This window comes from Piliocolobus tephrosceles, chromosome 21 (genome assembly GCF_002776525.5).
Source record: "Piliocolobus tephrosceles isolate RC106 chromosome 21, ASM277652v3, whole genome shotgun sequence".
NCBI classification, from domain to species: Eukaryota; Metazoa; Chordata; class Mammalia; order Primates; family Cercopithecidae; genus Piliocolobus; species Piliocolobus tephrosceles.
The window spans coordinates 24,731,477-24,756,089 of record NC_045454.1 but is presented as its reverse complement, the minus strand read 5'-3'; the positions used below and the strand labels follow the sequence as shown (position 1 = coordinate 24,756,089).

The 24,613-nt window shown below is 40.0% G+C and overlaps 1 protein-coding gene across 6 annotated transcripts in view; it reads left to right on the top strand.

The window, feature by feature from the left end:
* DPY19L3 (dpy-19 like C-mannosyltransferase 3) overlaps positions 1–23,540 on the top strand; it is an 80,044-nt gene extending 56,504 nt beyond the window's left edge. For 3 of the 6 annotated variants that reach the window (XM_023229043.2, XM_023229044.1, XM_023229046.3), the window contains exons 13-19: positions 716–838; positions 1,220–1,331; positions 2,079–2,135; positions 6,069–6,151; positions 15,194–15,326; positions 17,986–18,144; positions 19,726–22,543. In XM_023229043.2, the coding sequence (XP_023084811.1) occupies positions 716–838; positions 1,220–1,331; positions 2,079–2,135; positions 6,069–6,151; positions 15,194–15,326; positions 17,986–18,144; positions 19,726–19,887 (829 nt within the window). In that variant the 3' untranslated portion in view covers positions 19,888–22,543. Of the gene's footprint in view, positions 1–715; positions 839–1,219; positions 1,332–2,078; positions 2,136–6,068; positions 6,152–15,193; positions 15,327–17,985; positions 18,145–19,725 lie in introns of all 6 variants that reach the window. The other 3 variants (XM_023229047.1, XM_023229042.1, XR_002735114.1) reach the window with 2 other exon arrangements.
* The last annotated feature ends 1,073 nt before the right edge of the window (positions 23,541–24,613 follow it).

Below are 24,613 nucleotides of genomic sequence, written 5' to 3'. Positions count from 1 at the left end.
GTGTTCTTCCCCAAACAAATGGCCTGCTTTTTAAAAAAAGGAGATACTTTTATAGATCAAAAGATATTTAAAGAGATGTGTTAGTGAAGTGCAATGTGCAGTTCTTAGTTCCTGATTCAGAGAAACCTGAAAAAAGCAGTTGATGCAAACAGGAAAAATAGAACATGAACTGGGTAGTAGATGATGTTAAGGAATTAGTGTTACTTTTATTGGGTGTAATAATTTTAATGTAGCTGTTTGATAAAAGTCATCTTTTGGATATCAGGAGGTATTGGTAGGTTAAAAATGTGATTTTTGAGGGTTCATAAACTGAATTCCAAGTTAATGGATGTGCTTTTTGCTTTTATTTGTAAAAATTTGAAAAATACTCATAACTGGTGAAACATCTTTTAAAGCTCTCTTTCAGTTTCAGAGATTCCAAAAAAATTTGGGTTTTTTTTTTTTTTGCATTCTCTTTTTTTTAAAGAATTGAAGCACTTTAAATTTTTACTTCAAAGCTGCTATGAAATTTCAGTTTTTCTCATTGTTAATGCATTTATATTACACTTTTAGCCTCATAAATTCAAAATTGATCAATGCAAATTCATTTCATGTTATGGAAATAATCAATTTCTGAATATATAAAGGCATACATTTCTTGTATCTTCTTCTTTTAAAAAGATCTAACTAAAATTATGTTTCCAGCTCAAATTTTGTATGTTGCTGTTTTACTCAGTGATTCTACAAATCAACAATCCGTGGATAAAACGGAAAAAGGCACAGTTAACCTGAAACCAGAAACTGCCTACAACTTAATACATACCATTCTGTTTGGATTCTTGGCATTGAGTACAATGAGGTATTTTTCTTACCTGTTTGTTTACTTTTTAATTTGACCACTCTTGATGTTACTTAGCAATATAATGTAGAAAGTGACAGTCATCTTCATTAATAATCATGGTTCCCATAAAATCATCCTTATATACTATCTTCTCTCAGTATAAAATATTCATCATCAGTTTTTACAATTAATTACAAACGTGCCTCTATGTTTTATTCAAAACATAGTCCTCAAAAGGCAGTGGAGTTAAACAACGAACCCTTCGGCAAATGGCATCTGCATAGTTTTAAGTAAGATTTTGCCGTCATAGACTGTAAAGCTGCCTTTATAGGTATCTCAGGATCCAGGTTTATATTACAACTAGTACTTCCTGACTTGCGCCTGTATCTGTTCTTGCAGAATGAAGTACCTCTGGACGTCACACATGTGCGTGTTCGCATCATTCGGCCTATGTAGCCCCGAAATATGGGAGTTACTTCTGAAGTCAGTCCATCTTTATAACCCAAAGAGGGTCAGTGTCATCTCTTTTTCCATCTCCTTTTGTGACTTGTAGTATTTCTTTCATACCACTTTTTTTTGTTTGTTTTTCAGTAGCAGTGAGATAAAATGGATACTGAAATTGAAGCTAAAAATACATAATTGATATATTAAGATTTTATAGGGAATTATTTTAAAATAATTTTATTTTTAAAAACTACTTCTTTTTTCTCAGACTATAAGTTAGATATATTCATTATACAGAATTTGGAAATACAAAAAAGCACAAAAGGGGAATTAAAATTACCAATACTCCCCTTGTCCAGAATTATAACTTATTATTATAATGTATTTTCATGAAGATAATTATTAATACATGTATGACCATTTTTCAATAGCCTATAAATGCAGTTTTGAATTGTTCTACTCCGTAAATTCACTAGGTGGCAATATGGTAGAAGCTGCAGATATCTTACAAATGATTAGAATCTTCATATCGACTCAGTTATTCTGCATATTGGAGACTTGCGCTCCATTAAATTATATTTCTGGTATTTTTTTTAAGTCATATATTTACAAAGCAAAACTGTAAGTCAAAAGTGTTTTAAAAAGCTAGGCACAGTGGCTCACTCCTATAATCCTAGCTGCTCAGGAGGCTGAAACAGAAGATCACTTGAGCCCAAGAATTCCAGGCCAGGCTAGGCAACATAGCACAATCCTGTCTCTCAAAAAAGAAAAGGTTCCAAATACTTGTAATCTAAATAATGTCTTTCTTATATAGATATGTATAATGCGATATTCAGTACCGATATTAATACTGCTGTATCTATGCTATAAGGTAAGACTGATTTTCCTCATTCTTGTCATTCATTTATTTAGTAAAATAATTGCTTTGATTCAGTGTATTTTTTGTATTATTTGGCAAATAGAGTGGTTTGTGGAGGTTATAAATACCACTTTAGCTTCTTACTGCAGGTGACATTGATTGGAAAACGGATCTTTTTCCCAAATAGTTTTAACAAGTGAAAACATGATAGCAAAAACTACTATAGCATTTAATAATTCTGATTAATTTTGGTTTAGACTCTTAATATTCAGCTGATGCAAATTCCAAAAATAAAGTGTTTTCAGGCTATTTTGAAATGAAAGTAGAAAAATTATTTTCCCATTACCTGATTTATATAGACTAAGAGATTTTTAAATGTATCTTACTTTAAGCTCCATATTTTGTTAGATGCTTATCTTCATAAGAGAATTAGACACATAAATAAATAGTGTCTAAGGCTAGGCTTTTTTAAATCTGTTCTTCAGTATCAATAGGAAGTATTTGAATTTTTCATATTCTCATTTGACTAGTTTCTGAAACAGCATGAACTGCCCTTTAATTCAGATATTATCAGAGACAGTGATCATTGGTCAGGTTGACTGTGGCTTTTTGTCACATCTTTGACACTGACAGTCTTGAATCGTCACCAGGGCAGATAGCACAGACTATTTTATCCAATTGAGCTTCTGACCTCTCTTTTTAAAAAACTTAACATACTAAGTTTAGATTTTTTTCCCTTTAAGTTTTACTTTGAGTTGGAATGACGGATTTCAGACTCTACCGTGTAGAGTTGTTCCCTGATTCAGGAGGGTGGCTAAAAGCAGGGTTGATGGGGCCTTCCACAGAGAGGATCAGCTAGAGCAGCACAGCTTTGGGGTTTATTTGCTTATATTTTCATGTAGGATTTTGTGAACCAAAGGTTTCAGGCTAAAGAAAATATTGCTAAATGCTGTATTGTAAATATTTCAAAAAATGTGTTCTGTCATGAGCCTATCAAACATTTACCATTAGCAAAACCCTGTGCTAACTCCTAGATATTAAAAAACACACAAATAGATTTATGCCTCCCCACCTCTGGGAATTTTATTGCTCTAATGTAAATAACTGAAACTCATTAAAAACATCTAGACACCAACAATTAAGGATTAAACAGTATATGTTACTGAGGAGTCCAGTCAGTTTACCTTTCTTTACACAATGATGCTGAGGATTAAAGCACACTCCTCACAGAAAAGATAAAGCCCATGAATGTTTTTCTCACCACTGAAGCTGTACCAGACAATAACCATCTTTCACACTGCCCGTGTGCATGTAGGTTCAGTTCTTTTATGTCTCAGCTATCTATTGAAATTTTACAGATTTTTTTTTTTTTTTTGCTGTTTGAGGACTGAGGTTGTTTGTAATAAAATTGAAGAAGGACATTGTATAAGAAGTAAACTGTCCTAGGGAGCACTGACTCTTGAAGTGTGGTCCTCAGATAAACAGCATCAGCATCTCTTGGGATCCTGTAAACATGCATGTGTTTGGGTCCCACTCCAGACCTACCGAGTCAGAAGCGTGGGAGTCCAATATAGAAATATGCACTTAACCAGCCCCCCAAGTTTAAGAACCCCCTGCTGTAGTGTTTACAGGGTTTCTCAGCAGTGGCACATTGACACTTGGGCCAGAGAATTCTTTGCCGCCGGGGGGCAGGGGCGGTCCTTTGTGCTGTAGGCTGCTCTGCAGCACCTTCACCCTCTGCCCACTCATTGAAGCACCTCTCCCCTGGCTGCAACAACCAAAAATGTCACCAGACATTGCCAAACACCCTGGGACTAGGGCTGGGGGCACAATCTCTCCCCTCACTCCTCTTGAAAACCACTGCTATAGAAGAACCAGTACGGCTAAAGAAGCCATCATCTCCAGGAAATCCTTGCAGGTTTTCCCTGAATGAGGGAGTTAGTATCCTAAGGAATCCTCCAAAAGACTGTTGGCCTAGCCTCTTGATACAGGACTTCAGGAGAAATCCTAATGCATTCAGCTTTCACTGTGTAAAATAGTTCAGATATTTCATCTCCACAAAACGTATATAAAATCACAGAGAAAATAAAAATGTTACAGGTATGAGGGGTTACCCTGAAACTGAATCTGTTTTCCAACTATTCCAACTCTTACAGACTTACCTGTAAGTAACGTGAATTCATGTTTCAAAGCCTGATTTCAGTTTTACATTGCAATTGTTATTAGGGTTTCAAAATTTCTTGTTTATACTACCAATTTTACTATATCTCTCTTTAGGATAAGCCTATTAAAAGAAAAAAAGCATGTACTAGCCTCCACTCTGAAGTCAAGACTTTTAGTAAAATTAGTACGTTGGTCTTGATTAACTTATTTGGATTGCTGAAATCCCTACTGTTGATTGGTAAAAACAGCAGTTAGTTAATTCAGCACTTTCATATGGTTAAAGGAGTTTGCCACAAAATTCTCACTAGCTTTTAACATTTTCAGAATTAGTAACTTTCAAACTAGAAAAATACCTAATATTCATTGAGTTCACAGATTTCAAATATGTTTATGCTGTAAGAATTAGAGCATTTCATTAAAAAGTTGGTATTCTATTGGTTATCAAATTAATAAGGAAAAATAGATCATTGAAATGTTACAAAGGTATCATTTAATCAGTAATTTTTACTACATCTCTTCCAAAAACTAGAACCAGAAGTCCTGACACCTGATTTCCCATCACTAGCAATTTTCCTGATTCACCCACCCAGGAGACAAGATTTGAATGAGCAGTAAAAATGGCCAAAGATGAGATGACCAAAAAAAAAGTGATAGGTCTCAAACACAGCCAGAGATCAATCAGGTGCTGCTTTAATTCTACTAGTGGTTCTTAAATAAAAGTATTCTATTTTCTATGTCAGTGGAGCATACATACGTTGTCACTGGTGTTCTGTGCTAATATGTGAAATGAATTCTGCCTTTAACCTTAGGATGTATATAGATATGATCAAGTCTTTTTAGTCAACTGTCATTTGATAAAAACAATTAAGATTTAGTTAATTGTTGAATTAAATAGACTTAAGGTATTAGATAAGTGGGTTATTCAGAGAGTAGTTTTTATATTTTATTTACAAAATCTTAAGTAACTCAAGTTGACCAGGAGGCACCAAGTGGTATAAATACAACCAGATGTACCAGATTTTCCTGGAGAGCCCTACATTTAAAGATTCTTCTCTCTCATTGTACCAGCAATTATATTAATATATGTCAAACCATTTGACCAGATTTCTAGTACAAAAATACAGTCATGCTATTATGAAATGAAAAGGGGGCTGGATTTGGAGCCAGGGTCCAGGTTGTAGCTCTGCCACTTGTGAGTTGGTCAAGTCAGATACCTCTCTGAGCCACAGTTTCCACACTTCTAAATGAAAAATAAATCCCAGTGGGTGATGCTGCCTGTTGCGTCATCCATGTCATGGGTTATTGTGAGGATAAAACAATGCCGTATTCTAAAACATTTTTGCAGCCATAAAACGGCTCTGTCTTCTACAGGATACATTCTACTTTTAGGGGTAAATTGCGTGGTATTAGTTAATTACATATTCCTAACGAACTCTGAGCTTTCTCATGGTTGGCATTTTTGTCATGTCAAGGTAATGTTTTGTCAGGTATTAACATCACATACAATAGCATTTTTATTGGAACAAGCTAAAAGGCTCATTTTTTAAAGTTGGTGATACCTCTCATCCTGATTAGGTTCAGCTGAAGATAATTTCAGACACTTCCCAGACACCAGTTCCCTTGTATTAGGAGGGTTGCTGCAGAGGTGAAATAGTTGTATATTCCAGTTGCCATGTTTATTTAGTTCACACATTATATGCAGTTTATCTTTTTTTCATTTAATCTTAGTGATAGTTGTGGGTATAGGGGTGGATTTTGTTTTTGTTTTGTTTTTAATTTCAGTTCTGGCCAGGAATGATGGATGAACTCTCCGAGTTGAGAGAATTCTATGATCCAGATACAGTGGAGCTGATGAACTGGATTAAGTAAGAGGATTTTTTTTTTAACTTTTAAAATTGTAAGTGCCTTTTAAGAGTCACTATAGACCACATTTGGTTTTGGGGGGTTTTTGTTTGTTTCTGAATCTAATTATGAAGAAACATTCGTCCTTACTAAATTTTTCTTTAAAACTCCATATTTGAAAATAACATCTTTCTATTCAAGAAATATTCTCTCCAACTGTATCTCATGAAGGAAGGGAAAATACTCATTTGGAGAGGAAAACAATTTCAATAAAGACATTTCAAACCACTGACAGAAATGGCAATAAAAGTTTATTTATAGTATCTGTTGAAACTTAAAACTTTATGTCTCTGCCAATTTTATCTTTATTATTTTCATTTTAATACCATTCTGATTTTCTACTAATGGAGACACTTGAAAGTATTCTTTCTGGCCAGGCACAATGGCTCACGCCTGTAATACCAGCACTTTGAGGGGCTGAGGTGGGCTTATCACCTGAGGTCAGTAGTTCAAGACTAGTCTGGCCAACATGATGAAACCCCGTCTGTCTCTACCAAAAATACAAAAATTAGCCAGGCAGGCGCCTATAGTCCTAGTTACTCAGGAGGCTGAGGCAGGAAAATCACTTGAACTTGGGAGGTGGAGGTTGCAGTGAGCCGAGATCGCGCTACCACACTTCATCCTGGGCGACAGAGCAAGACACTCTCTCAAAAAAAAAAAAAGGAAAGGAAATATTCTTCCCTCGTTAATTATTTTTAAATTATACTGTAAACTCCAGTTAAGTAGAGGCTCATGCCAGCTCAGTGCAGATTTTATGTTAACTCATCATATTGCCAAAGCTTAGGACCAGAGAAAGTTTTAGATACAAAACCTGGGACCTTCTGTCTTGAATATAATGCTTTAGTGTCCTGTTGGCTCTTATTTCTTCCGGCACTTTGTTGTTTTGCCTCAGCATTCAGCATCTGAATGAAAGTTGTGTATTTCAAAGCTTTATTAACAAAACCTGCCTCGCACCAGCAAAAATAAACTTTTCTACCTAGGGCACCATTCCTATGCCCTGGAACACTGTATTTCCCTACTTTTAACCAGAAAGCAGCAGTGTAATTCTTCACACGTAAATAGAGGCTGCGTATCACATGTGGTGCCTTATGAAAACATTGCCTGGATTGTCTGCATCACTTGGGATGTTAGTGACTATTTCAGCACCTGCCCATGGCTAAGGCTTACTCACCAGTACACATCAGCCCTGAGTGTCTGCAGAGATGCTTGATAGCTGAGGCCTTCTAGGGCAACGCGTGGATCTCATAGAGATTTATGTCTAAAACATACACATGGCTTTGGTCCTCATATCGGGCTGGGTGTGACTAGATTCAGTCAATATAATTTTTCACATATTTCTAGTGCTGAGAGCAGTAAGCCGTGCTTTGTCTTTATTTATTTAATTTTAAATCATGCCAGACAATTACAGAGTAAATAATTCCTTCAGTATTTATTATGTACAGGAAAAGAGAGTTATTCATGTAAAGGAAAGCTAATTTAACTATAGTCAGCTGGAAATTTATGACGTACATTTGAAGTTGAGGCTGATATTTTCTATTTTCAGGACTATACTGTTGAAATTAATGCGGGAGGACCCCTGCTTTCTGGTAGCATCCTGAAGGTAGTGGGTCTTCCGCACCTCCTTAGATTAGCACCATAAACACCCCAGTCTTTCAGGAATTAATTATAAAGTCATTAAAAATGTATTCTAGCAAAGCCCCAGGTTATCTTTGGCAGTCTCAGACTAGATACATTTATTTGTAGTGCCTTTATTTTTATATTTTTCCTCACAGAAAATTAAAGTAACATTTCTGACCGTGAAAAATTGTGGATGAGAGATGATTCCAGGTGTAAAGAAGAGAATACAAGTGTCCTATTTCCCTTGTTTGGGAGGTGATGTTCACTCTTCAGACCCTCCTTTTGCTAACAGCTCATCTCCCTGTAGTGCCTTTGTAGTAGACATACTCTTTTGGCTTTTTTTTTTTTCTCAGCAACTGAAGGATTTGCATTGTTCCAAAAAATTCGTTCTATTGTGATCTAGTCTCGGCTTTTTCCCCTAAAATTCTTCAAATCTAAATAATATTTTTGTAAAACCAGCTGCTTGGCATGTTTGCAAAGTAAGCGTAAGTGGTGATGAATGTATGCCACAATAGGGTCTATGTAGACATCAAATATGTTTGTTTAAATCAACACTCAAATCCACACTGGCCTGTAAGGCATGGATTCCAAACGCAAGTGACTGCCTTAATATTCTTTTAACCTGCCCTGATTTCTTCTGTTTTTGAGACATAAAATATGACCTTCAAGTTTCACCTCACTGCTTTGATTAGTCACACGGTATCCGTGTTATTAGCAAGTATGAATTGTTCTGGAGAAAAGGCTGCGGCCTAATGGCTCTTTCAGATGCATGGGCTGCGTCTGAAAGAGTCCCAAGATGCCTGACAGAGAACCAGCACTGTCCCTGAGGGCTGCCTCTGTCCTCCGCTGCCTGTCTTCCTGTCTGCCCTGTTCCCAGACAGTCAAAGCAGACACACTCAAATGTCTGTCTTCTGCCCATGCAGTCATCACGGCATCTGTCGGACAGGGGCACAACCTCCATTATGGGAGGGATGGCTGTCCTTGGGATGAATCACAACTAGAGAAATAGTGGCCTGCAGAAACCCTAGGGACACCTCAAGTGTTTTGGCACACAGCACCCCTTATGTGAAGTGTTGAAAAGAAGCTTATCCGTCCTCTTCGTCACTCACGTACCTGGAAGTGTCCCGCCCCGTGTCCTTGCTGCTGGGGAAAGCCACACCGCACACAAGGTGTCACTATTGTGCTCCTGGACACGGCTTCAGCTCGGAGATTCAGGCTTTCCAAGTATTCTCGGAGGGCTTCTCTGCTTTGAGGGTAAATTGAAAGATGTGGTTGCCTCAGTGGGAGTTGGTTCTTTCTTTTTCAGAGGCTGAAGAGATATCCTCAAGGGAAAACAAAGGGCGTTACTCAAGGGGAACACTTAAAATGAGAAGGGTCATACCCAAGGGATTGGATTCCTGTGAAGACTCTTAAAGCCTTAACTAATTTATAAAGTTATTCCACATCTGAAGTTGTGCACTTGTTAATAGAGTTCAGCAGATGTTCATTGAGCACCAGCTGTGTATGGGCACCGCGTGAAGTGTGTGGATGCAGGTGGCACTCCACTGCAGCTGCCTCTCACTGGAGTAACTGCTGGGCTTCGCCTCAGCACAGTTGCCCTCATTCTTCTCTCCCGGATTCTCACTCTCTACTCCATTTTAAGATCTTCAGTGGCTTAGCAAGTTCAGTGGGAAAGGTTTTTTTTAGAATTCTAATTTTAATAATAGAAAATGTTTTATGCTTTCCTATCTTTAGCTCCTAAAAGGAGTAGAGATTGAAGTTTCAGAATGAAACCAAGAGTGTTTAGGGATTAAGTTGCTCTTTATTACAAGGATGTTGTGACATTTGACATGTTGTTAAAGTCAGGCCCCAGGCTGCGAAAGCCCCAGCTGCCTTCCCTAAGAGCTGGGAGGCATGTCCAGCCTTCCACACCCCAGCTTTTGTGCATTCACCTGTCTGCTGCTCTCCACACTACACCGATGCATTGCATGCCTTGTTTTCAAGCAGATTTAAATGCATATATTCATATTTACCCTTCTCTCCTGATAAGGTTTCCTGGATACAAAATTAAAAACTTGGAATTTTTTTTTTCCTTCTGGTATCTCTTTCAGCAAAAGTCAGGCGATAGTTTTAAAGGTTCTGTGTGATTAGAAAGCACGTTTACCTCAGCAAGGCCGAATGCAACCACAATCTGTGGTTTCCACCTTGTTTCTTTGTGTCCTTGAATGTTTCATTTTTCGTTCCTGAAAATTTTCTTCTGACATTTTGCAAATAAGATAGACAGATCTATAGATTTGCATATTTTGAGGGATGACATTTTAGCTACTTCACTTTAGGAGATTTTCACTGGAAATAGTCTCTTTCCAGTAATGAAAACCTGCGTGTGCAGTATTTTCTCGATGGGTCTGAAAAAATGGACCAACTTTCTTTCACATTTAAGCAAAGCAGAAAGTGAGTGTATATTTTAAATATGATGTAGGCTGAGTTCAGACCTTAAATGCCTATAAGCCTCTTTTCTATTTAATGAATCATTTTGTAGTATTTGCATAATTCTATAAATTTTTGAAGTGTAGATAAAGCAAATGTTCACACATTGTATTATAATGCTCAGTTTCCCCATTAGTTCAACAGCAATTAACTTGTTGAAGCTTAGAGCTTCAAAAATAAATGAGATTATTTGTTCAAAATGCCATCAGGTCTTCCTGGAATGACATTTAAATTATATAATGTAAATCCATTTGACCTGTGAGTCCTTGTCATTATTTAGTGACATTTCTTACAGAACAAATTGTGTGCAGGTTGGGCAGCCTGCTATGGAGCTTGGCAGAGAGCTATAAAAACAAATTATCCTTTCATTTTATACATCATTTGTTCAAACATTTGTAAAAATTGCTTTGTTTTTCTATAATAGAGAAATGTCATTCAATGGTTAAAAGCACATTAGCTATTTTAGATACAGACCACAGACTGTATCAGGCAAGAGTGTGTGTGAAGGAAGAGCACCCAGCATTATGTCCATCACTGCGTGCTTTCAGCTAAGGACAACGAATCCCTTCTCCTTTTGCCTGCTAAATTTACCACAAAACAGAAAGGACAGTGAATATAAGTATCTTTTTAAGTTTAGAAATGTGTGATTGTTTGTTTCTCATTTTGTTCCACTTTGCTTGTAGCTTTTCCTTTGGCATTTGCCTTACGGGTAGAGTGAAGTATTGGAAGTAGCAGTGATATTTCCCAGGTTTACCACGGAGCTGGCATATCAGACAAGGCCACATGGCACAGAGGAAAGAAGCATCATCCCTACTGTCCTCAGAAGTCAGTCATTTTCAAATAAGTGTTATTTTTTGTTTTGTTTTATTTTATTTCATTTTATTTTTTAGATGGAATCTCTGTCGCCCAGGCTATAGTGCAGTGGCGTGATCTCAGCTCACTGCAACCTTCACCTTGCAGGGTCAAGCGATTCTCCTGCCTCAGCCTCCCAGGCAGCTGGGACTACAGGCAGGTGCCACCACACCTGGCTAATTTGTGTATTTTTGGTAGAGATGGGGTTTCACTGTGTTGGCCAGGCTGGTCTCAAACTCCTGACCTCAAGCAATCTACCCATCTCAGCCTCCCAAAGTGTTAGGATTACAGGCGTGAGCTGCTACACCCAGTTAGAAGTATTATTTTTAATTCATCTTATAGGCATGAGGATATGTGTATTTTACTGCTTTAAAATAAAGCCACGTCCTCAGTGAAAGAGTATGTTAACAATCCGATTGTGGCACTAACACATCAAACAGAGATACTTCTTTTAAACTTTCTGACTTTTGCTAATAAGGCCAGACATTAAGACAGTCACAAGTTACTGAGCTTTGTTCCACTTTTTATCTCATTCCCCTGAGCAACCATGTGTCACTTGCTCTGCTGGTGATGGCCCTGCTGTTGCCTTGGGGCTGTACCTGCTAGGGGCCGGGGATGGGAGCCACTCAAGAGCTCTTAGAGCCTGCCCAGGAGAGAGCATCTTCAGTGACTGCTGTTTCATTTCCAGCTTAGCTGAAGGCCTGCAGTAAGCATCACAGTAAATATGTGATGGACTAGGCTCACTACAGCACTGGGTTATTTTGAAGTGTCTGTCTGTAACGGGACCTGTTAAGTAAGCTTTTTTCATTTTTTGAGATGGAGTTTCGCTCTGTTGCCCAGGCTGGAGTGCAGTGGCATGATCTTGGTTCACTGCAACTTCTGCCTCCCAGGTTCAAGTGATTCTCCCTCCTCAGCCTCCTGAGTAGCTGGCATTACAGGCGCCCACCACCACGCCTGGCTAAGTTTTGTATTTTTAGTAGAGACAGATTTCACCATATTGGCCAGGCTGGTCTCAGACTACTGACCTCAAGTGATCTCCCCATCTTGGCCTCCCAAAGTGCTGGGATTACAGATATGAGCCACCACACCTGGCCTAAGTAAGCTTCTTGAAGGCAGGTTGTCATACCGTGTTTGCCAGCCCAGCACATAGTAGACCCTCGGCAGTATTTTTTGAATAAAGAAAGAACTTTATAACTCCCTAGAGGGCAGTTTAGGACTTTGGGCATTTAAGCCTTTGTGAACTCTAATTCATCCAAGGGCTATGATTATAGTCCAGGAGGCAGGCTGAAACCTTGGTCGTTAGCTGTGGCTGGATAACAAGGCCTGTCATCTTATCTCTGCTGTAATTATAAAATGCATGCTACACATAGCTTTGTGCATCTTCTTGGTGCTGAAGCTACACAGAGATTCCTATTATACATTCAAAACCGTGATGGGGAGACAGTCTTGTGATTGGAATGGATGTTGTAAGCTCAGCTGCCGGTTTGTCTTTTGTGTAGAAGGCCAGCTTGGCACTGTTCAGGCAGTGAGACTACAAACCAGGATCACTCACCCCTGATAGCTCTCGCCTCCACCTCCTGCTCTGCCAGGCGTGGAAACCAGACTCATGTTCTTTCTGCATCTTAAATCTGTCTAGTTCAGAGGACCAAAGACAGCCACTTTTTGGCACGGATGTGTCAAGTTATCGTATCATTGATTGCTGTGGAATGGCTCATGCCAGTTGAGAGTATTCAAAGGAAAGAAACCTGGCTTGGAAAAATGGTGGCACTTTGAAAAATTAGTGTTTGTTCGTACTTGTTTCCTGTAGCATTATACTCTAGGTGAGGGTAGCACAGTACACAAAGCCCAGAGTAAGTGTTTAGTAAGTGTCAGTTGAATTAAACTGAATTTCATTAAAACCTTTCACTAAGGAATTCTGTGCACCTTCATTGCATTTTCATTGAAACCCTCTTATTCCTCTGACCACGTGGGACAAAATGTGAGACAGTCCCTGTAATTTGTTGGTACGGAGGACAGAGCTAACATCTATTTGTTCTTGTGTTCCTGGGTCTGTCAGAATGACAAGCTCTCAAGTGCAGCCAAGCTCATATGAAACTTTTTTCCTGCTGGAATCCGCATTCTAGACTCTGGCATGGGAGAGGGGATGCATATTATGTGTCATTATGTATGCTCATTGTCATTCCAGCCACTTTTTTTCCTCACTAAGAACACTTATTGGAATGCGAGTGAATGAGAGTGTCATTGTTAGAAAGAAAATCTTGAATTTTTCAAAAGTAAACTATTTGTAAATGTCACAACTTGAACTGTAGGATGTCTTGCTTGTAGACATCCAAGGCCTCTGTTGGATGGCGTTCACGCTGGAGTCTTAGCACTGAGTGGAATAAATAAAACATCCTGGTGGGATGTACGAATGTGATGAGGCTTCTCTTAGAAACCGCAGCACCAGAGCTAGTTGCGTGCCCTGCTCCAAAACCATGGAGAACAGCCTGCCGTGGCTTTTTCTGCAAAGGATGTTGAATTTTAATGATTTTAAATAAACTCCTCACAACCATCTTCCTCATTTTAGTTCAGTCCAGCAGGCACAGACTCCTCGCAACACAAGAAGGATAAACGCATCCCGCAGTGTCCTCAGTGGGCCTCTGTGAGAAATTCTGCATTCAGGAGAATCCCTGGAAGAGAGCTCTTAGGGCCTCCTGAGAAATTAACTCCTTGACCGCTTGCAAGTGACTCTCAAGTTTCAGGAAAAAAAAAAAAAAAAAAAAAGGAAAGGAATTAAATCAGCTACTATGATTCCTTTTTTCCAGGGAGGAAAAAGGAAAAATGCTTTCCCTGTATTCTGGGAGTCTTTTCTTGGTCCTTAGCCCCTGCCCCTCACACCCATGGGAGGCGGAGAATCGTAGTGTGGTGGGAACTAGAAAGCGAGTTTGTGCCGTAATACTAGGGTGCCCTGTGTTCCTTAAACTGCATATAGTTTCTCATAATCAGGACTAAAGAAAAGTTATGTGTAAAATATTTGCGTTTTCACATCAGAAGTATTGTGTATCCCCTATATTGAGTAATAAAATATTGGCTATTTCAGAATCTTGTTTCCATGGGGTTTTTTTATTTGTTTTTTTTTTGAGACGGAGTCTCGCTCTGTCGCCCAGGCTGGAGTGCAGTGGCCGGATCTCAGCTCACTGCAAGCTCCACCTCCCGAGTTTATGCCATTCTCCTGCCTCAGCCTCTCAAGTAGCTGGGACTACAAGTGCCCGCCACCTCGCCCGGCTAGTTTTTTGTATTTTTTTAGTAGAAACAGAGTTTCACTGGGTTAGCCAGGATGGTCTCGATCTCCTGACCTCGTGATCTTCCCGTCTCGACCTCCCAAAGTGTTGGGATTACAGGCTTGAGCCACCGCTCCCGGAGTGGGGCCGCTCCCGGCCCCATATTTTTTGTTATTGTTGCTAATTGTGTTTTTATTTATGGTAGTATCTGTGATTTTTTTCCTTATTGCTTTTTTAAGCAAAAACCCTTGGAATTGACATAGTATCACCTGCAGTTTCTGGCTTGATGATTTGTTACATGTTGCTTTAGGTAGCCCTTTTGTTAAGTTGGATACACAAGCAGTGGCAGTCTTTCAGGTTATTTTTGTTAGACTCTGCCCCTCTGGAACAATAGCAAGAGAGGATTGTGGGTCTTGGCCTAGAAGTCTGAACTCAAAAGCTACACTGCCTGCCTTCTAAGACAATTCCTTATAAAAGTAAACCTAGCAAAACAGTAAGGCTTCCCCACTGCTATTCTGGTGAACAGTCAAAAACAGATACAAAACATTGTTGTAAAAAAATACGGGACTGGTGCAAAAGTAATTGAGGTTTCTGCTGTTGAAAGTAATGGCAAAAACCGCAATTACTTTTGCACTCACTGGTTTGAGTGGAAGTCAAAACCCAAACAAACTCCCGTTTTTTTTTTTTTCCCCTGATTCGTAACTCTTTGTAACATAGCTGGATTCTTTTGAAAGAGTTTAATATTGTCTTCTTTGTTGTCTTTAAGGACCTCTTAAGGGTGGGGTTAATTCAGACTCAAAAATCTTTCAGCTCTAACACTCCAAGAAAGGCTGTGTTTGCGGGAAGCATGCAGTTGCTGGCCGGAGTCAAGCTGTGCACGGGAAGGACCCTAACCAACCACCCACACTACGAAGACAGCAGCCTGAGAGAGCGGACCAGAGCGGTGAGGGTTCCCTGTGCCTCCCCTCGCTTCTTGTGGGCCAGCCATGGGCTACATGTCCCTATGTGTGGTAAAGATGGGGCTGAATGCTGCACCCTCCAGCATTAGGTTAGGAGGGTGTGTTAGTCTGTTTTCATGCTACTGATAAAGGCATACCCAACACTGGGTAATTTACAGAAGAAAGAGAGATTTAATGGACTTACAGTTCCACATGGCTGGGAAGGCCTCACAATCACGGCAGAAGGCAAGGAAGAGCAAGTCATGTCATACATGGATGGCAGCAGGCAAAGAGAGAGCTTGTGTAGGGAAACTCCCCCTTATAAAACCATCAGATTTCGTGAGATTTATTCACTACCACGAGAACAGCACAGGAAAGACCTGCCCCCATGATTCAGTTACCTCCCACTGGGTCCCTCCCACAACATGTGGGAATTCAAGATGTGATTTGGTTGAGGACACAGCCAAACCGTATCAGAGGGGAAATCAGAGCGTAAGTGCACAGGGCTCACATCTCCCGGTTCGGGACCTCTGCCTGCCCACATCCACTAAGGACGTGCCGTTGGGCCACAGGTCCTCCCCAGGGAAGAACCGAGAAGACACACGCCTTGAGATGTGCAGAAAAGAGCGTTTCGGAGCAAAGCTTTTGGATTAGGGAGGGGAAGGAAAAGGAGTTGAGGCATACTGGTCACATTTCTTATGGACCATTCTGAAGTCTGGGGTTTTTGTTTTTTAATAGATAATAATAGTCTCATAGTTCAAAATTCAGAACATACAAAAGGAAATATAGTGAAAAGTGCCTCTCCCATTATTGCAGTTCTTAGTTCCCCTCGTAGGAGGCAGATAATGTTAGCAGTTTCTTGTGTCTCCTTCCACAGGTATTTCATGCATATACAAATATGGTGGGGGAGGGTGGTGCTCCTTTCTCCATTTTAACAAAAGAAGTGGCATTCTACATTCTGCTTCTTCGGCACTTCATGTGTTTTGGAAATCATTCTATATTCAGTATATTAACAGCTTCCTTGTTATTTTTAAAGCTGCTTAATATTTTACATGGCTATGGCATATTTTATTTAGCCATTTCTGCTGTTTCCCTGTCTTTTGCGATTATATGAACAATGCTGTAGGTAAATTTGTCTGCACATCACTCTTTCCAGACACAGTGCCTGTCTGTACAGCAGATTCTTGGATGTGGAAGTGCTGGGTCAGGGTTGTTGGCATCTGTAATGTAGATCGAAAGATGTTATCAAGTCCTGTCTGTACAGGTCATATTTGTTTACATTCAAGTCAGCAGTGCAGGAGGGTGCCTGTGTCCCTTCATCCGCTCCAATCAGGTTTCCAACTCATAAATGTTTCCTAATGTCACTTTTTCATGTTGGCATTTGAAAAGTTGTTGAAAAAGTCTTGTTTTGAGGTGCCATTTGACTAGCCTGAAAGCAGATGATTTTTACTGAATCTCCTGTTTTGTGTACGAATCATTTGAATTTAGACTCCTGCTAAAATAGAGATTTTTTGATGGGCTCAAGTGTTCCAGATAGTTCCAAATTAACTAGGAGGATGCAGGAAAGGGGCTCCCTGGTGTTTGAGACACCAGGTTCATCAGGGGTGGCCTCTACTGCTTGGACTGGAGACTGCAGAAAAGACAGGTTAGGTGCACAGAGCATCCTTCTGGGCATCTCCTTTCCTGTCTCGGTACTAGGGTTAGGCCCCCCATGCTGAAATCCTGAAGGCCCTACGGCTCTTCATCATGACCCTGGAATCCTTGGAATGCCTTCAGTCCAAGACCTTGTGCTGGACTGTAGGATGACACAGTTGTCGCAGTAATAGCATCCTACTCCCTACCATTTCACCCATCTGTGTGGACACATCAAGTTAGACCCTTAAGCCCAAATCAGAAATCTAGCATCGAAATCAGGGTGCAAGAAAGGAGGCAGTGCCTTCATGAACCCCCACATTCAACACCTCACAAAGTCTGTTTCCATTCCAGCCCCAGAATCTAGGACGCTCAGTTTGTATCCGTCCACTAAGGGTGTGTGGCACTGGTATGAATGTGAAGGGGCCTCCTGTGGCATTGCCCATGGTGTGCTGCAAGTGGCTCACCCCCAGGACGGACGAGAGGGAGAGGAGCAGTGGGGTCTCTCAGTTAGCCGAGATGCGGTGTAGCTGGTAAAGCAGCCTGTGCTGCCCCAACCTAGGAGCAGGGACCCTACGGGGTCCTTCTCCCCACCTACCCGTATCAGAAACTGGGGCTCTGCCTTACTGGGAAGTGTGTCTCCCAGACTGTCCCATCGCTCTTAATGGGCCATTTTAGTCTAGGGATCCCCTTTTTAAAAGTAGAGACTGTATCTTATTTACTCAGCCCTGTCATTTACCTTGGAACAGCGCCTACTAATGAATATAGTCCTAACTTGAAGTAATACATTCTGAATCCAGATTTGTTCTTCCTGGCTCACTCTCTTCCCAAGGCCAAGCACTCGCAGTGTTGTGGGAACTTCCATGCACACACTCCAGGCCTGCAGATGAGTGCATGTAGCGTGACCTCAGCTGGAGAAAGCACCTTGGGCATTAGGTCTTAGACACAGCCCTGTGAAAGGCTACATCACATAGTTAACTCCCTGGCAATTGAGTAGCATTTGCCACGTTGCATTTTTATCTCTTTTTGAAGGTTTATCAGATATATGCCAAGAGGGCACCAGAGGAAGTGCATGCCCTCCTAAGGTCCTTTGGCACCGACTACGTAATCCTGGAAGACAGCATCTGCTATGAGCGGAGGCACCGCCGGGGCTGCCGACTCCGGGACCTGCTGGACATCGCCAACGGCCACGTGAGCCTGCTGCCTCTCCCTGTGTGGGGTTCCCCTGCCCCTCCTGCTCTCTCCCACTGAGTGTCCTGTGTCCACTGGTGCATTTCCACAGGCCAGCTTTCAGAAGCTAAGTTGCATTCCAGGGCAGGACTCTGATTTGAATCCTAAGAATGTGCATCTTTTTATCCTTTATGTCTGGTTGAATTACGCTACAAATCAAGTATTCACTTTTTCCCTTGCTTCCTGCAGAATGCCTCTCTTGGCACTTTAGTGACTGCCACTGGGGCTGGGCAAGGAAGAGGTGAGAGGGGAGCCCTGGGTCCCCAGTGTCACATCAAACAGAGCAGCTCTGCCTTCAGCTCATTTGTATGATAGGGCTCTGCATAAAATGTATCTGTTAAGGATTTTGCTGCTATAAACAAAACCTCAGCCTTTAAACCCACTGCTCCAACGCTTCGTATTGGCTAGCCGCTGCATGGCGGGGATGGTGGAGCCCTCCTGCCCTCCGGTCTAGGTGGTGGATTCCCCCTGCCCCTCCTGCTGTCTTCCACTGAGTGTCCTGTGTCCTCTGGTGCGTTTCCACAGGCCGGCTTTCAGAGGCTAAGTTGCACTCCAGAACAGAAAAGCAGTCAGCTGCTTGTCCCCTCTCCCTTCTGAGGAAAGTGTTCTTGGAGCTCTGCCAGGTCTCAGTAGAGCAAACAGATTTTCACCCTTTAGAGGTGTGAGGTGTGCTGTAATTAATGGTATGGAAGCCAATAGATATTTGTAAACGAGTTGTACAAAGTGACAAACCTAGCCTAAATTTGGAAAAAAAAAAAAATTCTTAACTGTACAAAATTTGAGATTCAGATTTTTGCCCGAGGAGAATCATAGTTCATAATTGTCTTGAGTTCAGAGGTGGTGCAGACCAAAGACATCCATTTAAATTTTGATTTGAGTGCGACTTTTTCAGGTTATTTATTTATTTTTGGAGACAGGGTCTCACTCTGTCACTCAGACTGGAGTGCGGTGGCACGATCTTGGCTTACTGCAGCCTCAACCTTCCAGGCTCAAGTGATCCTCCTACTTCAGCCTCCCAAGTAGCTGGGTCCACAGGCATACATCACCATACCCAGCTAAGTTTGTTTATCTTTTGTAAAGATGGGGTCTGGCTGGGGTCAGACTCCTGATCCAAGTGATCCTCCTGCCTCAGCCTCCCAAAGTGCTGGGATTTTGGGCATGAGCCACCACACCTGGCCGAAGTGTGACTTTTTCTGATGAATTAGAGAGCTTCCTCTGATCACAGTAGTTCTCTATATTTCATTTCTGTGAGAGAGACAGTATAGTATGTTCCTAAGAGCAAACAGACCTGAGTTCTAGTTCTGGCTTTCCCGTTAATGGGATCATTGTGTGACACTGCATTCTCCTTCTCAGCCGTGGTCTGCACTTCTGAAGGGGGAAAAGGATGCGCCAGATGATCTCCAAGTGCCCATGGACATTGAAATAATATAATTTAATTTCACTTACATACAATTCTTAAACCCAATACCCATTCCTGCTCCTACTGTCTTTCATAAGTAGGATTTTCCCCCAAAATTGTATTTGGGTTTGTTTTGGTTTTAGATGATGGATGGCCCAGGAGAGAATGATCCTGATTTGAAACCTGCAGACCACCCTCGCTTCTGTGAAGAGATCAAAAGAAACCTGCCTTCCTATGTGGCCCACTTCACCAGAGTGTTCCAGAACAAAACCTTCCATGTTTACAAGCTGTCCAGAAACAAGTAGCACAGATTTCTGCCCAGTGTCTATGTTTGATACAGTGAAACTGCATCATGATGAAACTCGGTAGATGACGTTTCCTATGTAAGTAGGTAGCCCAAACCTTCAAGCTGTGATATGAGTAGGTTCTACAGATGTTTACACAAGCATTGCCATCTTTGAAAGCATCTTCTACAAGCAGAAGTCTTTTTTGTTGTGTGTCTATCTTTCTCATTAATGTTCTTTAGCCTAAATGTTGACAACTTTCTAAGAGTGACCTAAAATTATGTTGTTGGAGAGAATGATGCGTGTTCCATGGATACCTGGATAGGCACATACCATGTTGGAAGATGAGCACCTGCTCAGGATTTGAAATACTTTTAATTTTCAGGTGGCTTAAAACAGCTATGATTGAATCAACTAGAAATGATGATCAGCTTATTTAATATGATTTCACTGGTGAAGACGAATTGGTAGCTTTCTAAAAAGCTCTTTAGTGTCCTGTTTTATCTTAAAATGTTATAATATTTTCCAATTGTCATGCTTTTAACATTAACAAAAAAAATCATGTTAGGGCTTTTATCAAACATTTTGTTACACTCTGTCTGAAATGTAGAGTACTTCAGCACTATGTGTCATGTATTTGTGTGTGTGTGTGCGCGTGTGCACACATGTGTTTCAATGCTGGGCACAGAAAAGTGTTACAAGTTCCATATTGTAAGTCCTTAAAGGGGCAGAAATGTATGTAGCCAAGTAGAATTTATTACATTTTAGTGTTATTATTTTAAAACTTACTGATACGCTAACTTCTCCTGCAAGTAATAGTTTTGCTTTATTTCTTACTCATTTCAATTTATTGGGTTTGCAAAATTTTGTAAACTTCTTGTGTTTTTAGCCTTTGTATTTTTTACAGCCTAGAATCTTGCAAAGTCTGAATATTTTTTAAATGTTCTATCTTAACTAGTTCACTAATACAGTATTTTTAGCAGACAGCATTTTCAGACAGCATTTTCATACCAAGTTTGACTTGTGGTTTCCAATCTTACTGGGAGGGCCCTGGTAGTATAATTCTTTTCCTTACTAAAAGGTAACCAAGTGCCTCTAAGTCATGCTTATTTGTAAACAACAAAGAAGAGTATATGTACTTGCTCAAAATTTTTTTGATAATTGCTTATATAATTAATTTCTAATGATGAGGACATGTAAAAGTTGCTAGTAAGAACATATTATGCATTTAATTAAATCAAGATGGCTAATGGAATTAACTTTCTCCCCTGTTCTTGCCAGGTGGAAATGATTTAAGCATTTCTGCTTGCAGTTGTATTGAAGTAAATTACCATAGACATCAAGATGGCTACATCACATTTTCAAATGATTTTATATTAAATTACTACTTATTAAGCAGCATTCAAAAAGTCGTTTACACTGTCATGTTGGACACAAGCAGACTCAGCTTTTATCAAAACTTGTTTAAATAAAAAATTGACAGTAGCTGGGTTACTAAATTATGCAACTGAAACTCCTGAATTATACCTTTTTTGTATCCCTTAATAAGATTGGAGACCACTGCAGTTTAGGATAATACAATAATAAAACGTTTTAATCAGTACTAAAACTTTAATTAAGCCAATAATGATGCATGCCTGTTGTAGCTGACAGCATGGGTCAGTCCATCCTTCAGCGAGTGCCTTACTCTAATTGAAACCAAGCACACGTAAGGTACAGTACAATATGTTAGACTGTGGTTTTGTTTTCAAAATCCTCTGTTATGGCTATATTTAAATTTGTTTTAAGTATTCCTGTATGTATTCATCTAAGCATTTGGGCATTTGGAGTCTTAATATACAAGAAACATGCACTTAAATTTGTATGCTTATCACCGCAATGATGGCAAACAGTGATTTTTTTTCTTTTTCATAGTTTAGGTGTCATTGTTGCCAGCGTCTTTAGTGCTCAGTCTTCAGTGAAAAATATAAAGTGCCAAAAAAATCTTGCAAGACAGAATCCATACTTAACACTCTTTCCAAGACACTGTGACAATGTACAGTAGAAGTTTTTATTTCCTGATGACCAAATCTATCAACGAATCATGTTATTAATAAATATTTTTAGCACTCGTCAGTATTCTCCAATGTGACCTTCTCATTGGAGTACACAGAAGGAAAGCAAAGAAGAGCATCTGACTTCTGGCTCTGGCTTACAGCCTCTCCACCAGGCTGAAGCAAGAGACCCACAGCGGCAGCTCCCCGCCACTCAGACCGGGGTGGTGATAGCCTCAAAGAATGGCTCTGTTTTCTGTTGATAGAAAACCCACTTGATTTTGCTTCTGAGTTAGCAATCAGAAGACCCTCTAAGTACAATAGAAGTGCTCTTAACGGACTCTGCCTATGTGACTCCCAGGCCCCGGAGTCTCCATCTCTCTCGTAAGCCACCTGCCCCGGCACAGCTGGAGGCTGCTCTCTGGTGTTCTCAGTGCTCTGGCTCCCTCCCTTGAGTTGTGCGCCCGTCCCAAACTACTACATGCAAGCTCTGCTTCCTCTTGTAAGTACACAACTCAGTTAAGTATTTACGTACACGTAGAAAATACGGGTGTGAAAAGAAAGAGCTTTCTGCAAAAATTAAGTTGAATGCTTTGGTAAGAAGTGATAAAGGCTAGTTGCCAGTAAAAGTTGCTTTTAAATTAGGTGTGGCTGGGAAAATTATAAGATATTGGGGAAAATTTACAAATCAAAATTTCTGAGCTTAGATTGCTTCATAGATTTATTTAAGTACTCATCCCACTTTTAAAACTCTAAACCGAGAGGAAGGGACCCAAATCATGTTATTGGTGTGATTTATGTGAGAAGTAGAACTATAGTCATTGGACCCTTAGGCAAAGGAAAAACTCATGTCTTTATATCAGAAGATCAGCAAACGAATGTACAGTTACACAGTTGAGGTTATGATTCCCTACTTTAACCTACTTACTTTATTAAATGACCAACTACTGATACTGATCACAATAGTTATTAGAGATTCTAATTTAGTTGGAAGGTTCTAACCACTTTTATTACAGGCATTTGAAAAATAGGGATTCATTTCAAGTATATTAGCCAGGAGCATAGTTAGATGTTACCCAGGCCATTTGTCATCGTGTTAATGATGATTTTCCTGACCCTTGTGAGATCAGCGTGACAGGAGTGTGTGCGTTTGTGTTTGTGTGGGTGTGTGTTTTTGGTTGGATGCTGCCAGGTGGCAAAGGCACATGTAAATACATCATCCGATCTGCATCTTTATTCCACAATTAACTAAAAGTAAAAATGTCTATTCTGATTCTATATTAATTTTGTCTAAGGTGTAAAGATTTTAGTTCATCTTTGGCCAAAACCTACCTAAATTAACGTACAAATATTTGGTTTTTAAAATTTAACTCAAATCTCAAAATCAGTGAAGTGTTATCAGATCCTGTATCTTGGTTAATATGCTCCCAAATGCTTTAAACATGGCAACCTTTTGGCCTAAGAGAGTGTTTGTCTGTTTGTGGAAAAAAGCTTTTGAGATGAGAGAATGTCTGTCTTTCTTCTGGCAATTGGTTTTCTGTTTTTAACACCCTTTGGGTAAAATCTTACAAAGAGCTTTTATAATTTGTTTTACTGAATTGTATGGAGATTGTATACTAAGTAAAGCTCTTTTAAATTGCATGAGTGTCTTGCATTTCTTTGAAGGTCAAAGCCCAAGGAACCTGCTTGTTGAAGTGCATGAAATATTTGCTAAATAGAGTAAATCACTAAAGATGGGTGTGTCAGGATCTTAATTGTAACTGTTATTGTTGAGGGTGTTTATTTTTTCACGCGGATTTTGGTTTGACATCTGCTTGTTTGTTTCACTTGAGTTCCAAGGTTATAGTTTAGATTTATAAAGAGAAGACTACTATCAGCAGAATTTATCCTTGAAGGACTAAATGCTATTTGTTTTGACCTCAAGAACAGTTTCTACTTAATTAAATTCTGAGTCTTTAGTAGTTCAGGAAGATGGGTGGTAGTGCACCTGCTTGGTTAGAGTGTATAGATAACAAATGTGTTGGACTGTTACGTTCAAAGCAGAAGTTGAAATTTCAAGCAAAAATGGTCAGAAAGACAAAATGGAAAAAAACCGGCAGTGAGATCTCAGATATTCTGTACTGAAAGGTGGTCCCTAGCAAAATAAGAATAATAGTATAGATAAGCGAGAGATGTGGGATATGATACTGAACATGAAATGGGCTGACATGGACACCAGGCGCTTGACAGATGAAATGCTTTTTTTTCTCTGCCCCTCCTTTCAGATAAGGTGTCTGAAACTCATTTCATAAACCTTTTCGTTATTATTTAGAAGTTTGCTTTATAAGATTGTTTTTCAACATGTGCATAATAGAACCATAGTATAATGTGAAGTCAATTTCATGAGTTACAACCAACATTTAAAAGGAAAGGAGGGAGGGAAGGAAGGAGGAGGACAGCCCAGTGTTAAATGTAAGTGCTGTTTTGTGGAAGATCTGTTCCAGTTATACATGTAGGTATTCATGTTTGGGGGGTACAATATAAAATATATTTCTTCTGAGTTACAGTCAGGCTGAAAGCCAGGCCATTATTAGCTGGGGGATTCTGGGAGAATGGCAGCTTGAACTTGTCTGTGTCCTTGCCCTCTGTGCTAGCAGTACTGTCTGAATGAACATTGGTGATATTAAAGAACTAGCATAATGATACAGAATGGCTGGGCTCCTGGCTGAACCCCA